The 16,276-nt window shown below is 38.8% G+C and overlaps 1 protein-coding gene across 1 annotated transcript; it reads right to left on the bottom strand.

Annotated features, from left to right (window-relative positions):
- Positions 1-15,437: 15,437 nt before the first annotated feature.
- On the bottom strand, positions 15,438-16,076 carry LOC122296997. The gene has a single exon (XM_043106786.1). It carries the CDS (start codon positions 16,074-16,076, stop codon positions 15,438-15,440), a length of 639 nt encoding a protein of 212 aa, XP_042962720.1.
- Positions 16,077-16,276: the final 200 nt, after the last annotated feature.

The raw sequence follows: 16,276 nt of genomic DNA, 5'->3' as shown, positions 1-16,276 counted from the left end.
GTTGCTCTACCTAATGGTGAGATAGCTGCTGTTACTCACATAGGAACAGTAAGAGTTACAGATTCTCTTATCCTACAAGATGTTCTTTGTGTTCCTAGTTTCACCTTCAACCTAATTTCTGCTACAAAACTGACACAGACACTTCATTGCTGTTTGCTTTTCTTTCCTTATTTCTGCTACATACAGGACCTTTCAGTTTGGAGGACGATTGGCATGGGTGAAGTGAGGCAGGGGCTGTACCACATGCTGCAAAGGGAGGTCTCTCCCTCAGCCTTGTCAGAAGCAATGGACAAAATGAATCTCTCATCTTCATCTTCTTATTCAGTTTCCACTCCAACCACCAACAATGACCAAACCTTTGATATTTGGCATTATAGACTAGGACACTCTTCTTACTCAGTTTTTGACATAGGTGGTGATGTGCATTTTGCCAAAACTCCTAGTGATAAACCTTGCTCCATATGTCCCTTAGCCAAACTTCACAAACTACCATTCCACACCAGTACACACAAAACAGAAAGGTGTTTTGAACTTTTACATTGTGATATTTGGGGCCCTTGCAATGAGATTGGGAGTGATGGTTCAAAATACTTCTTAACTATTGTTGATGATTTTAGTAGGTGTACTTGGACTTATATGTTAAGACTAAAATCTGATGCCACCACCACTCTTCAACACTTTTGTGCTATGGTGGAAACTCAATTTGAAACCAAAATAAAAATCATTCGAAGTGACAATGGAGGGGAGTTTAACATGAAAAACTTTTATCTTGAAAATGGGATCATACATCAAAGGAGCTGTGTTGAAACACCACAGCAAAATGCTGTGGTGGAAAGAAAGCACCAACACATTTTAAACACAGCAAGGGCACTAAGATTTCAAAGTGGGGTACCTTTAAAATATTGGAACCATTGTATTTTAACTGCTGTACATCTCATAAACAGAATACCTTCACCTATTTTAAACAACAAAAGTCCTTATCAAATCCTATTCAAAACAAAGCCGAGCTACACACATCTTAAAGTTTTTGGATGCTTGGCCTTTGCCACCACCATTGTAAATGGAAGGCACAAATTTGACCCTAGAGCAAAGCAATGTGTGTTTATGGGATATCCCTTTGGAATTAAAGGATATACCTTGCTGGATCTTGAAACCAAAAGGGTATTCACTTCAAGAAATGTTGTTTTCTATGAGAATGTTTTCCCCTACAAAAATGGGACTTCCACTAATACTCATTTGCAAACTAATCAAAACAGCATCAGTTTCACTCAAGTCCCAACCATTCTTACTGAACCTGTCACAAATATCCCAAACATTTCCCAAGAAAATGGGACAGATTCACAAAACAGCATCTCAGAACAGGAAGTCATTGAAGTCCCTTCTCAAATTGAGACAGAAATCAGTCCACAAGATCCTCTTCCTCATGACAATGCAACAAACACCACCCCTATCAATCACTTACCAAGAAGGTCAACAAGGGTTCGAAAAACACCACTCCATCTGCAGGATTTCATATGTCAGCAGGCCACTTCTCTTCACCCATCTCAAATGTTGAACAAACAGAAAGGCAAGAGACTCACAGGTAATCCTTACCCTCTCAGTAACAGCATTTCATATGAAAAATTGTCCAAATTGCATAGAGCTTTTGTTTCCTCCATTACATCCCAAACTGAACCTAGCACTTACCAAGAGGCCCAAAATTCACCTGAATGGTGCACAGCCATGAGAGCTGAAATAGATGCTCTTGAACTTAATGAAACTTGGGACTTAGTTAGTTTACCACCTAATAAGAGAGCAATTGGATGTAAGTGGGTGTATAAAGTTAAGTTCAAAGCTGATGGGAGTGTGGAAAGGCTTAAGGCAAGGTTAGTGGCAAAGGGATACACCCAACAAGAAGGATTAGACTATCATGAGACCTTCTCACCAGTGGCTAAGCTTGTAACTGTAAGAACCCTCTTGGCTGTAGCAGCAATAAAGGGATGGGGCCTTTTCCAACTTGATGTAAACAATGCATTTTTGCATGGTGAGTTAGATGAGGAGGTTTATATGGAATTACCCCCTGGGTATCCTAGTAGTGATAGTGAAAAGGTGTGCAAATTAAAGAAAAGTCTATATGGCCTAAAGCAAGCATCACGACAGTGGTATTCTAAGCTTTCCAACTTCATTGTTGAGCAAGGATTCACACAGTCCAAAGCTGATTACAGCTTGTTTACCAAGAGTACTGAAGGATCATTCACAGCCATTTTGGTCTATGTGGATGACATTATAGTAGCTGGTAATTGCATTAGAAGCATTAATTGTCTCAAAACCAGTCTACATGAGAAATTCAGAATCAAAGACTTAGGGAAGCTGAAGTTCTTTCTCGGAATTGAGGTGGCCAGATCTGAAGATGGCATCCATATATGTCAGAGGAAATATGCTCTAGACATTTTGAGTGACTCGGGAACTATTGGATCTATACCTGTTAAGGTTCCTATGGATCAAAACATGAAGTTAAGCAAGGAGGAAGGAGAGTTGCTTCCAGAACCAACAATTTACAGAAGGCTCATTGGTAGATTGTTGTATTTGACAATAACTAGGCCTGATATCTCATATGCAGTCCAGTTATTAAGTCAGTTCATGGATAATCCTAGGATCCCTCACCTACATGCAGCACACAAGATCCTAAGGTACATCAAAAGGGCACCAGGCCAAGGCTTATTTTATCCAAAGAATTCAAGGTTACAGCTACATGGATACAGTGATTCAGATTGGGGGGCCTGTCCTGATAGTAGGAGGTCTGTCACAGGGTATTGTGTCTTAATTGGTGATTCACTTGTGTCTTGGAAGTCCAAGAAACAACATGTTGTTTCCAGATCCTCCTCGGAAGCAGAGTATAGGGCCATGGCAAATCTATGCTGTGAATTAACGTGGCTCAAGTACTTATTTGAAGACCTACAAGTAGAGCATCCCCAAGCTGCCCTTCTATATTGTGATAACAAGTCAGCCCTATACATAGCCACTAACCCTGTGTTTCATGAAAGAACCAAGCATATAGAGCTTGACTGTCATTTAATTCGAGATAAGATACAAGAAGGATGGATTACTACAAGACATGTGCCAAGTAAGTCACAAGTGGCAGATATGCTTACCAAAGCTTTGGATTCCCAAAGCCTCCACTCTTGCATGCTTAAGATGGGAGTAGCAGATATCTACTCTCCATCTTACGGGGGGCTGTTAAAGAATGAAGAAAATGCTGAGGTGGAAAGGCATCGACCATTGTAAGCCACCCTCCTGCTGTGTTGCAATGCAGGCCAGAAAAAGCAGCTACAACCTGCAGAGGGAATGTACAAACCTGCAGAGTGCAAAAGATGAAATGTTTTTGTTTGTATTCATGTAGTGTATTTCTGTCACATGCCATGCCATTTCTTTCATGTAAATGGAGTAGTGCGTATGGCAGGTTTTGTATCCTAGTGATTTTGTAGTATAGTGACATGCATGAGGCTGCTATAAATAGCAGAGTTTTTGTATAGCTTCGATAGAAATAAAAAAGACAGTGAGCTTTTCCATCGTGTTCTTCCAATATCAACATATTGTTCTTACAATTCTTATAGTATCAAAATAATACAAGTTTTATAGTAACATCATAAAACCAAAATACATAATTTAAAGACAGAAATAATTTCCAATAAGTAACCAAGAGCACCAAAATAAGCCTCCGGCGGAGTCGCCTCCTCAGGTTTAGACTCCTCCTCATCTGCATCAAAATCTACGGTATCAAAGGTGGTACCGCAGGTAAGTAACAATCCAACAAACCTCAAGATAAAAATACATTCATGCAATAATCAAATGCAGGAACATGATGTCATATGCTTATGTCCCAAAAATCATCATTTCCTAAAATAACCAATTTTACACGCACGTCCAAATCTCATTTTGGTCCAAAATATTTTATTTAAAACATTTTCTCGCCATTATCCTAGATAATGGTCCAAAAGTCTAATCTCGTCATTTTTCTAGAAAATGACCCATTAACTAAACCATCAGAGCACTATAGGCGGGACTCTATCCCTACTTAACACCATCCCTACAACTCCATCTGTAGGCGGGAATCGCAGGCGGGACTCTACCACCATCCCTATGCGTGCACCCTAGGCGGGAATCAGAGTCCCCACCATCCCTGCTTACTACCATCCCTACAATACTTCTGACTCAAACCAATCAATCCAATCATTCAAATATATCCAAAATCATTTCTCGCTTGGAAACCCAATTTTCAAATATGCATGCAATTACACGAAAACTCAGTTTTCCTTTTCAAACATAAACATACATGCACTATGCAATGCTTACAACAAAATACCAAAAATGGCCAACAACAACAATTTCCAATATCAATCAACATCAAACAATTATATACACAACTCCGTCCTCCAATCCAATCAACCCCCAACTCCTCGGACTCAGTCCAGCACAACCAATCAAATCACAATTATTGTTAATGCAAAAATATATTTAAATCTTAAATGAAGTTTGGAAAATACTTATAGCGCTATAAAATATTTTTCGAATGATCACGAAGGTGCAAAAAGTGGTGGCAAGGCAACGTAACAGTGTAAAATGCACTGTGGTCGTGGGTCACAAAATACCCACTTTTGAATGGGAACAAACTAAGACTTGGAATTGATAGGGAATTGCTTAGAGGTTTTAGTGAAGCTAGTGAAAGTGGTGGTTGGCCGTGGGTGGTGGCGAAAATGGTGGTAGAAGTAAAAAATGATCCAAACAGATTTTAGCTCGTGGTGGTTACTCCGGCAACGGATCGATGCTGGAAATAGGTGGTTAGGTCTACAAGAGGTCGGTGATGAAGTGGTGAAGAAATAGTGGCTGGAGGTGGAGCGACAACTACAAAATGGCTCAAAAGCCGTGCAGTTTGGAGGAGCTCGTGGTGCTTAATGGTGGCATGGGAGGGGCTGGAAATTGGTGGGTAGGTGCGCCGACTAGTGGTGGATCTAACGGTGGGGGTGGTGTAGGTCACGGCGATGCAGGCGGCACTACTGGGAGAGGAGAAGCAAACGGACGGAGGGAGATTGAATGGATCATATCGACATTTTTGCGAACAATATTGCAAAAGTTCAAATAATTTGTAATGCTACTACATGAAAACAGCTCATTTTGATCATCTAATAAATGGATGATTGAATGGATCACACCAATACTATGGAATTTATATAGTCACTCTTGGTAATGTTGATCACATGACAAGATTTAATTTTCAAACTGAGAGTTTCACTGCTACTTGATTGGCTGAAGCCATCTAGGAGAAGTAGTTTAGGCAAATTATTTAGCAGTAGACTCTAGACCCGGATACCCAATATCAGTTTGGATTTGCATCACACGCACTCGCTCCAATGAATTAAAAAACCAACTGTAACAACGAATTATATAGCTTTTGCTTTTAGTTTCTTTAAATGTATATTATTTATTATATAGTGTTGCGTGAAATGCTCAATATATATTATATTTTTGGCTGACTTAAGAAAAGTCTTTCGACAATTAAGCCTACGTACAACTACCATATATATCCATGTTCAGATCATACATACGCACACACACAAATATATACATATATATATATATATATTAGTCATTACCGATCATTAACGTATATATGGCATTATAAGTTCAGGATGTGAAGTAGTTATGATCTGTACCTCTTGCAATTAGTCATTCGGAACTCAAATATTGATGGAAATTTTTATTGTATTAATCTTAGTACGTACTGTACGTGGAAAGGTCTTGGGGGCTTTTAGTACCCTGCATGCACAATCAGTTTTCTAAGAGTTTGGTTTTGATATTTTTTTTTCTAACCCTCAAATTATCTGTTATATATAAAATATATGCCTGCCCTACAAATAAGACACTATATATTAAGAAAAATAAGCTACTTTAGTGATCTATCTCTTGTAGGTCATGCACGCGTACTCTGACCATGCGCATTACGAAAGCATGCATGAATATGAAAAGAATTATATGAGTTTTCGTAGTACTATCGATTTGGGATAAAATTTGTAGTATTTTAATGATGATTTCACTTGCCAGTATTGTTATAAAACTTGTGTTTTATAGTTACAAAGAAATGCCAAGATTTATATGGAAATTCACTGTTTAATAATCTATATATAAAAGTCTTGTTCACAGAACAACAATATACACGTACGTCTTTATCTTGTGACTTTAAAACAGAATGTTCAAGATTACATCAAACACAGCATATGTATATAACAGCTATGATCACAAGACCAATTTATACCAACACAGATCCATCTACCAATATATACAGCATCTTCCAGATCAGATATATCTCATGAATCAACAATATAAGCAAGAACAGATTTATCAGGATATTACAGAAATCATATAAGAACAAGAAAATAGAAAGAAGTAAGAAAGCAAGGAACGAACACACCGAGATACGTGGTTCGACCCTAATGGTCTACATCCACGGCAGGAATGGCCTCAGAGCTCTTTATTGATGAATCAAATCAATCACAGAGAAGCCTCAGTTCAAATACATCCGTAAGCACTCAAATCTCACAAAGAAATTACACCGATTTCTTCCCTCAAGCTCAAACCCTAGAAACCCTAGAATTTTCCCCCTTTCCCTCTCTAACTCTTAATCTCAGCCGATACACCAAATGAACTCTCCCCTAGGGTTACAAGAGAACAAGATATATATATATATATATATGGTGCATCAGGATTGTAACACGTGTATCGGATCCAATGGCTCAGCTCATATACTCGGATTAAAGGCACAAGCTCCTCACGTGCCTGTTGAAGGCATATTTAAGCTTCACGGGGCCAGTTCGAGCCACGAGCTCTTCATGCACTTAAACACAAAACAAACCATTAGTAAATGAATAATCAACAGATATGAAAATGATTTGACATACATATTACAATTCTCCACCTTGGCAAAACATTTATTTGCCTAATGTTTACAAGTAACCCTCATCATTGGCTCATTCCTGCATTGTCCTCCTAATGAGGACTGACTCTTGATTCCATACCTACTAAGTTCAGACAGTGTCTGAACTTTGACCATGGGACTGACTTGGTCATCATATCTGAGGGGTTATCCTCAGTTGAGACCTTTTCCACACCTACTACTTTGGACTCTATAACATCTCTTACAAAGTGAAGCCGTATATCAATGTGTTTAGACCTCTCATGAAAAACTTGGTTTTTAGCTAAGTGAAGTGTGCTTTGATTATCACAATGCACTATGATGTTACCACTAAAAATATTTAATTCACTTGCAATCCCTTTTAACCATATGGCCTCTTTAATAGCTTCTGTCAATGCTATATATTCTGCTTCTGTGGTGGACAATGCCACCACAGATTGTAAGTGTGATTTCCAGCTAATAGCCCCCCCAAAAGCAGTAAATACGTATCCAGTTAAAGACTTCCTAGTATCTATGCTCCCAGCAAAATCAGAGTCTACAAACCCAGCCAACTCACAACCTTCTTTCACATTGTTCCCAAAAGTAAGACCCAAGTTAATAGTACCAGCCAGGTATCTTAATACCCATTTAATGGCCTGCCAGTGGGGTTTTCCTGGGTTCCCCATAAATCTACTAACTACACTCACTGCATAGGTTAGATCAGGCCTAGAACAAACCATAGCATACATTATGCTTCCCACCATGCTAGCATAAGGGATTTGTTGCATAAAACTAATATCAGAGTCTGTTTTAGGGGCTTGATCTAATGACAATTTGAAATGTTGTCCTAGGGGTGTAGATACATGCTTAACATGTTCCATATCAAATCTGTTGAGAATTTTAGAAATGTAATTTTTCTGAGATAAGTAAAGCAAACCAGCATTCCTATCTCTTTCAATTTCCATTCCTAGAATTTTCTTAGCAGGACCCAAATCCTTCATTTCAAATTCTGATTTTAGCATGCTTTTAACTTGATCAATTAAAACTATGTCCTTACAAGCCACCAGCATGTCATCAACATACAAAAGGAGATAAACAAATATTCCCTTTTCTTCCTTGTAATAGACACAACTATCATAACAGCTCCTTTTAAAATCATTATTAATCATGTGTGTATCAAATCTCTTATACCACTGTCTAGGTGATTGTTTGAGACCATACAAAGATTTTTTAAGGAGACACACTTGATTGTTTTTAATTTCTTTGGTAAAACCTTCAGGAGGCTGCATATAAATTTCTTCTTCAAGTTCTCCATGCAGAAAGGCAGATTTAACATCTAACTGTTCTAGATGCAAGTTTTCAAAAGCTGTATAAGCTAGTAGTAGCCTAATGGAGCTGTGTTTAACCACAGGAGAAAAGATTTCATTGAAGTCAATTCCTTTCCTCTGTGTAAACCCTTTGGCTACTAATCTAGCCTTATATCTGGTCCCTTCTACCCCTGGTATGCTTTCCTTTTTCTTATAGATCCACTTGGATCCAACCAGCTTAACCCCTCTAGGTTTAGGCACTAAAACCCAGGTTTTATTTTTATTTAGAGATTCCATTTCCTCATGCATAGCAAGAATCCATTTGGGGGAATCCTTGCTAGCCATTGCCTCTTTATAAGTTTTAGGTTCCTGATTAACTATTTCATCAGCTATTGTTAAGGCATACATAGTTAAATCAGCTTGTCCATACCTTATAGGGGGTTTAATAACTCTCTTTTGCCTATCTCTTACTAGATTATAGGAGTTGGCTCCACCTTGAGCCATGTCCCCTGAGTCTTCTTCCTCAGGGTGATTACTTTCCCCAATTTTAGGTTCAGATTGGGCCTTTACTTGCTCCACCTCAATCTGAGATCCTCTTGGGGACTTAACAGTTTCTTGGTCTACCCTTTCTCCCTGTACCCGAGCCATTTGTGACTCATTAAAGGTCACATCCCTGCTTACTATGCTATTATATCTTCCTGGTCCATCTACCCACAGCTTGTAACCCTTAACACCTTCAGGATACCCTATAAAGATGCACTTAAGTGCCCTAGGTTCCAACTTGTCAGTTTTTGAATGTGCATAAGCAACACACCCAAAAACTCTTAGGTAGTCATAATTTGGAGGTTTTCCAAACCATAACTCATGGGGAGTTTTAAAACCTATGGCAGATGAAGGACACTTATTAATAAGATGTACAGCAGTAGTAGCAGCTTCTGCCCAAAATGTTTTGGGCAGCCCTGAGTTTGACAACATGCACCTTACCCTTTCCAATATGGTTCTATTCATTCTTTCAGCTAAGCCATTCTGTTGTGGGGTTTCCCTCACTGTCTTATGCCTAAGAATTCCTTCCTTTTGACAGTACATGTTAAACTCATTTGAGAGAAACTCAAGACCATTGTCAGTTCTTAAGATCTTGAGTTTTCTACCTACTTGGTTCTCCACAAGGGTCTTCCACTCCTTGAACTTTTCAAAGGTGTCACTCTTGTTTTTAAGGATGTAAATCCAAACCTTCCTAGAGTAGTCATCCACTAGAGAGAGAAAATAACTTCCCCCACCATGTGAATTTACTCTTGCTGGTCCCCATAGGTCAGAATGAACATAATCTAGGGTTTGCTTAGTGTTGTGGGTTGCTGACTTAAAACTAACCCTCTTTGCCTTTCCATAGATACAATCTTCACAGAAAGGCAAGTTTCCTAGGTTTGGATCACTCAGCAGCCCTTGTTTTTGTAGTTCTAAAAGTCCCCCTTGACTTACATGCCCAAGCCTCCTATGCCATAGTACAGCTTTGTTTTCAACTAGGTTTTGAGTTGGGGATGCTTCCCCAACTACTGTTTTCCCAAGTAGTGTATATAACCCATTTTTTATTTCTCCTTTCATGATAACTAAGGAACCCCTAGTAACTCTAAGTACCCCTGCCTTAGAATTGAAAGAATAACCTGCCAAGTCAAGCATACCAAGAGAAATTAAATTTCTCTTTAATTCAGGTATGTATCTGACTTCACTCAAAACCTTTTCAATTCCATCATGCATTTTAAGTCTAACTGACCCTATTCCCATGACCTTGCAGGACTTATTGTTACCTAGAATTACATGTCCCCCTTCTTGTTCAGAGAATGTCTCAAACCACTCCCTTGTTGGACACATATGAAAAGAGCATCCAGAGTCCATTATCCACTCTGTTTTTGAATCAACCTCACTCACTGTGAGTACCTCAGCACTCTCATACCCATCTAAAACCACTGAGGCATCCCCTGCCTCTTTGGTTTTATTTCCAGGATTATTTTTCCTATCAGGGCAATCTTTCTTAAAGTGCCCTTCTTTGTGACAGTGGAAACATTTGAATTGTTTCCCCTTTGACTTAGACCTATATCTTTTATTTTCAGTTTTACCCTTCCTTTCTCTTTTTTCTGTTCTACCCCTTACAGACAAGCCTTCCCCATGATTCTGTTTGGTATCTCCCCTACTTTGAAGTTCCCTAGTATGAAGTACAGATTGTACTTCATCAAGTGTCAAAGAGTCCCTACCATACATCATGGTTTCTTTTAGACTTAGGTATGATGAGTCCAAAGAACTCATCAAGAGGATGGCCTGATCCTCATCCTCCACCTTAATGTCTATATTGGCTAAGTCTAATATGATTTTGTTGAACTCATCTAGGTGCTGTCCTATTGGAGTCCCAGGGGTCATCTTGAAGGTATACAGTCTTGTTTTCTTGTGTAATCTGTTTGCTAAAGACTTTGTCATATATAGGTTTTCTAATTTCAGCCAAATGCCTGCAGCCGTGTCCTCATTAGCCACCTCTCTCAGGACTTTATCCCCAAGAGAGAGGATAAGGGCACTATGGGCTTTCTGGAGAATGTCCTTCTGGACAAGCCCCTTATCTTCCTCCTTTGAGGAAGAGCCCTTCTGTTTCTCACCTAGGAGAGCATCTTGCAGTCCATGTTGGACTAGCAGTGCTCTCATTTTTATTCTCCATAGGCCGAAATCATTATCACCAGTGAACTTTTCTATATCAAATCTCATGGTCCCCATTGAACCTGGCTCTAGATACCAATTGTTATAAAACTTGTGTTTTATAGTTACAAAGAAATGCCAAGATTTATATGGAAATTCACTGTTTAATAATCTATATATAAAAGTCTTGTTCACAGAACAACAATATACACGTACGTCTTTATCTTGTGACTTTAAAACAGAATGTTCAAGATTACATCAAACACAGCATATGTATATAACAGCTATGATTACAAGACCAATTTATACCAACACAGATCCATCTACCAATATATACAGCATCTTCCAGATCAGATATATCTCATGAATCAACAATATAAGCAAGAACAGATATATCAGGATATTACAGAAATCATATAAGAACAAGAAAATAGAAAGAAGTAAGAAAGCAAGGAACGAACACACCGAGATACGTGGTTCGACCCTAATGGTCTACATCCACGGCAGGAATGGCCTCAGAGCTCTTTATTGATGAATCAAATCAATCACAGAGAAGCCTCAGTTCAAATACATCCGTAAGCACTCAAATCTCACAAAGAAATCACACCGATTTCTTCCCTCAAGCTCAAACCCTAGAAACCCTAGAATTTTCCCCCTTTCCCTCTCTGCCTCTTAATCTCAGCCGATACACCAAATGAACTCTCCCCTAGGGTTACAAGAGAACAAGATATATATATATGGTGCATCAGGATTGTAACACGTGTATCGGATCCAATGGCTCAGCTCATATACTCGGATTAAAGGCACAAGCTCCTCACGTTCCTGTTGAAGGCAGATTTAAGCTTCACGGGGCCAGTTCGAGCCACGAGCTCTTCATGCACTTAAACACAAAACAAACCATTAGTAAATGAATAATCAACAGATATGAAAATGATTTGACATACATATTACAAGTATAATTTAAATAGATTATAATATTTGAATTTTAGAGAAAAAATTTCAATTAATAACTCATTTATAACTGTTTTATAATATTAAATTAAATGGTGGCCGGGTAGTTTTGTGTATATATATATACATATGGAAATTATACTTTTTTTTTTTTTTTTTTTTTTTTTTTTTTTTTTTTTTCCGAAGAGCCAGTAGCCACCCATCTAGTAGCCCTGTCCCAAGTTTATTAAAAACCCTCACTTACGGCAGAGGAATACCAAAAAAACAAACTCAAAGAACCAAAAAATTACATCTCTCTAATAGAAACCATCCCCAACCGATCCATGTGAATCAAGCCTCTAAGACGACTATTTTCGAAATCCAAACCCAAAAAATCACACACCACACCCTGTACAACTTCTTTTGCCAAAAAATCCGCTACCATATTCGCTTCCCAGAAAATATGTCGAAACCTCGCACTTATCTCCCTAGAAATCCCCTGAATCTCATCTCAATACTCCCATAAAAACCATAGTCTACAAACTCCAGATGTAACCCAATCCATAACAACCAAAGAATTAGATTCTACTAACACATTCTGAAACTTTAATTGTTTACAAAGTCGCAAACCATCAAGTAATGCTCGACATTCAGCAACTGTATTTGAAGCAATACCATAATTATGAGCAAAACCAGCAATGCATCTATACCTAGAATCCCGAATAATACCTCCTCCACCAGCCTCTCCCGGATTATTTCGAGCACCCCCATCTACATTCAGCTTCACAGTTCCGACCTCTGGCATCTCCCATTTGATATACTTTAGTTGCTTGTTACGTGTTGGAATGATAGGTAAGTTCAACCTTTGCATAATTTCATAATCCCCTGTATTTATTTTATGAAAGCTTTGTACCGAGCAGCAGGCTTCTTGTAGGAACCATTTCACTTGCTGAATGATAACGTCAATGCTGAATGGAACTCCTTTCTATACGCAATAAACATCTAGACTTCCATAAAGCCCATGAGATCATAATAGGAATGACTCCCCGCAGCCAGCCCACTTGTGTGTTTTTCTTTGCTTTCTGCCACCAATACAACATCATACCCTTCCAGTTTCTGATATGAGGAAGCCGAACATTACAGATTTCTGCAAAGTATCTCCATACCTTTTGAACTTCCGGCCCTGCACATAAAACATGATTCAAAGATTCTACATCTGGAATAACACAACACTGACATTTAGACACTAAAGGAATATTCAGCCGTTGCACTCTATCATCCATCGGCACAGCCCCTCTTTTAGCCCTCCAGCAGAAAAAAAGACATTTTTTTCTGAACATTAGGCTACCATAACCACTTCTTCCATTCACAGATTTGTCCCTTTTCTCTAGATAACTCCCAGGCTGATTTCGTTGTAAATTTCCCCTCCACCGTATGCTTCCATATCAGCACATCCGAATTATTTGGCTTCAACTTTATTCCAACTTCTTTAATTAATTGTATCACTTCATCCGGAACCAGATCACCAATAACCTCAAGCTTTGGACCCCGGTTATCAAAGACCTCTGCAACCTTAAGGCCAATATTCCCTATTACTGGACAAAAATCATGAAGAGGCCCACAACCAACCCAATTATCCATCCAAAAATTCACATTCCCATTACCCACCAACCATTTCGAATTTTTAATAACTCTCGGCATTAATTCTGCTACTCCTTTCCAAAACCTTGTCCCCTTTTGCACTTGAATAGCCTTATATACATGATCTTGGCCAATATATTTCTTCTTAAAAAATTCAGCCCAAAGAGAATCTCCCTTCACCAATTTCCAACCAAATTTCATAAATAAAGATTCCTGCACCTCCATCAAGTCTCTAACACCAAGCCCCCCTTCTTCCACAGGCTTACAAATCACATTCCACGACACCCATTTTCTTTTTCTAATCTCCGAAGATGAACCCCAAAGAAAATCAGAGAAAATGTTTCTTATCCTGTCATAAACTCCTTTTGGAATTTTTAAAACCGAAAGCATATGAATTGGAATGCTATTCAGTACATGTTTTAGTAGAATAATCTTTCCCCCAAATGATAAAAGCTTTCTTTTCCACCCCGCCAATTTTTTCTGAATCTTCGACAAGAAACCATCAAATAAATTAATTTTGAGCCGACCCACATACAAAGGAATACCAAGATAACCACAAGGCCAACTCCCCTCTACAAAACCCGATAACCTCTTTATATCCCTTTTACGATCCAAACCAATAGAATTAGAAAAATAAATCGTTGATTTAGTAGGACTCATCAATTGCCCTGACATCTCTTCATACCGATGTAAAATTTCCATAATCCTTCTAATAGCAACCTTACCACCATTGCCAAAAACCAAAACATCATCTGCATACAAAAGATGCGAAATAAGTGTTCCGCCACCTGAATGATAACACTTGATTCGACCCATCCTGAATTGTTGATTCACCATGCGCGAAAGAATTTCCTGAGACAAAATAAACAAATATGGTGATAGTGGATCACCTTGCCTTATTCCCCGCGATGCTTGAAAGAAACCTTTAGAGCCACCATTCAACATAATCGAGTAACAAGGAGAAGAAATAGCATTATATACTAAATTCCTCCAATTCTCAGAAAAACCCAAACGACGTAAAACTTCCATAAGGAATTTCCAGTTAACACAATCATACGCCTTTGCCATATCAATCTTCAACATCACGTTCCCACCTCGAATCTTTCGATTTATTCCTTGTACCAACTCCTGTGCCAAAGCCATATTGTCAAAAATACTTCTTCCTGGAATAAACGCCGCTTGCTCCTTCGAAATAATTTTACCAAGTACCGGAGCCAAACGATATACCATAATCTTTGTCATGATCTTATACACCACAGAACAAAGACTAATTGGCCTAAATTGCCCAAAACCAACAGGCTCCTCCACCTTAGGTAGTAAAACCAATTGTGTTGCTCCGAAAAATTTTGAAAAAGGTTGCCCTGCAAAAAATTCCTTTGCCATCTCCACAAGGTCCTCTTTCACAATATCCCAAGCCAGTGAAAAGAAAAAAGCCGAGTAACCATCCGGACCCGGACTGCTGTTTGCAGGAATAGACTTTAGAGCCTTCTGCACTTCTTCAACAGATGGTTGTTTACACAGTTCTGTATTTTCTGCTGTTGTTACAACCGGATGCAATAATTCCATTTTCGGACCCTCTGTATTAACACTGGAACATGTAAACATCTGCTGAAAATAGTTTACTGCTTCCGTATGAATCTGATCACTATCGTCCAGCACTCTACCATCTTCCAACAACATTTTTCCAACTTTATTCTTTGAATGTTTAACTCGTAAAGCAGCATGAAAAAACTTTGAGTTGGAATCCCCTTCTAAAAGCCATTTTATCCGTGACTTTTGACATGCCAACATTTCTTCCTGGTTTATCCACTGCAAATGTGATTGTTTAGCTTCTAGAAGCTCCATTTCTGTCTGCTCCAAACCAGTCCGTACCAACTCTTCTTCCAGCAAGTGAACCCAGTCACCTAGTTTCTGAATCTCCACATCAACACGACCAAACACTTCTTTATTCCATTTCATTAACTCGCCTTATCCCAACAACTTTTGACCAAAGGAAGAAATCCCTCATGTGTACCCCAAATACGGAGAAATCGAAAAGGCTTCATATATTGTTCTCGTTGAGTGGAAAAATTAAGCACCATAGGCGAATGATCAGAAGATGTCCGAGGCAGATAACACAAACCAGCTCCCTCAAACTCATTTAGAAATTGCACATTCACCAGAATACAGTCTAATCTCGCCCAAATCCTCCTACCACCAAGCCTTCCATTACACCATGACAATCGGTTTCCTTTCGAATGAATATCCAATAATGCACAATCATTAATGCAATTATTAAAATCCATGGCCATCTTTGCCCGAGGTGCCTGAAACACCCCTCCTACTTTTTCACTATCGCTACGAATAATATTAAAATCTCCGCCAACCAACCATGGTAACCCTTGAGGATTTTGAAGCCTGAGATATTCCCATAATTCAACCCTTTTATCCCGGAAGCAACTAGCATACACAAAAGAAGCAAACAAACGTCTCGACCCAAATGAAAACCATCCTGAAATAGCTTGATCCGAACATGAAGACAGCTCAAAATCCACCTCCTCTGCCCAAAAAAGCCAAACTTTCCCATCCACTTCTGAATTATTAACAAAAAATGGCATTCTCAACCATCTCGCCCATCTACGACATTTATTCGCACTAATAAAAGGTTCTAAAATAGCCACCACCAACGGACGACTTTTATTCAAAATACGCCGAAGTCTAAATTTCGACGAACCAATGCCCCTAATATTCCAAATAAGAATAGACATAAAGAATTAATTTTTTTTGAGCGAGTACGACGCTCCAGAGCAATTATAGA

This window comes from Carya illinoinensis, chromosome 15 (assembly GCF_018687715.1).
Source record: "Carya illinoinensis cultivar Pawnee chromosome 15, C.illinoinensisPawnee_v1, whole genome shotgun sequence".
Lineage (NCBI taxonomy): Eukaryota > Viridiplantae > Streptophyta > Magnoliopsida > Fagales > Juglandaceae > Carya > Carya illinoinensis.
This window is presented reverse-complemented; position numbering and strand designations above follow the sequence as displayed.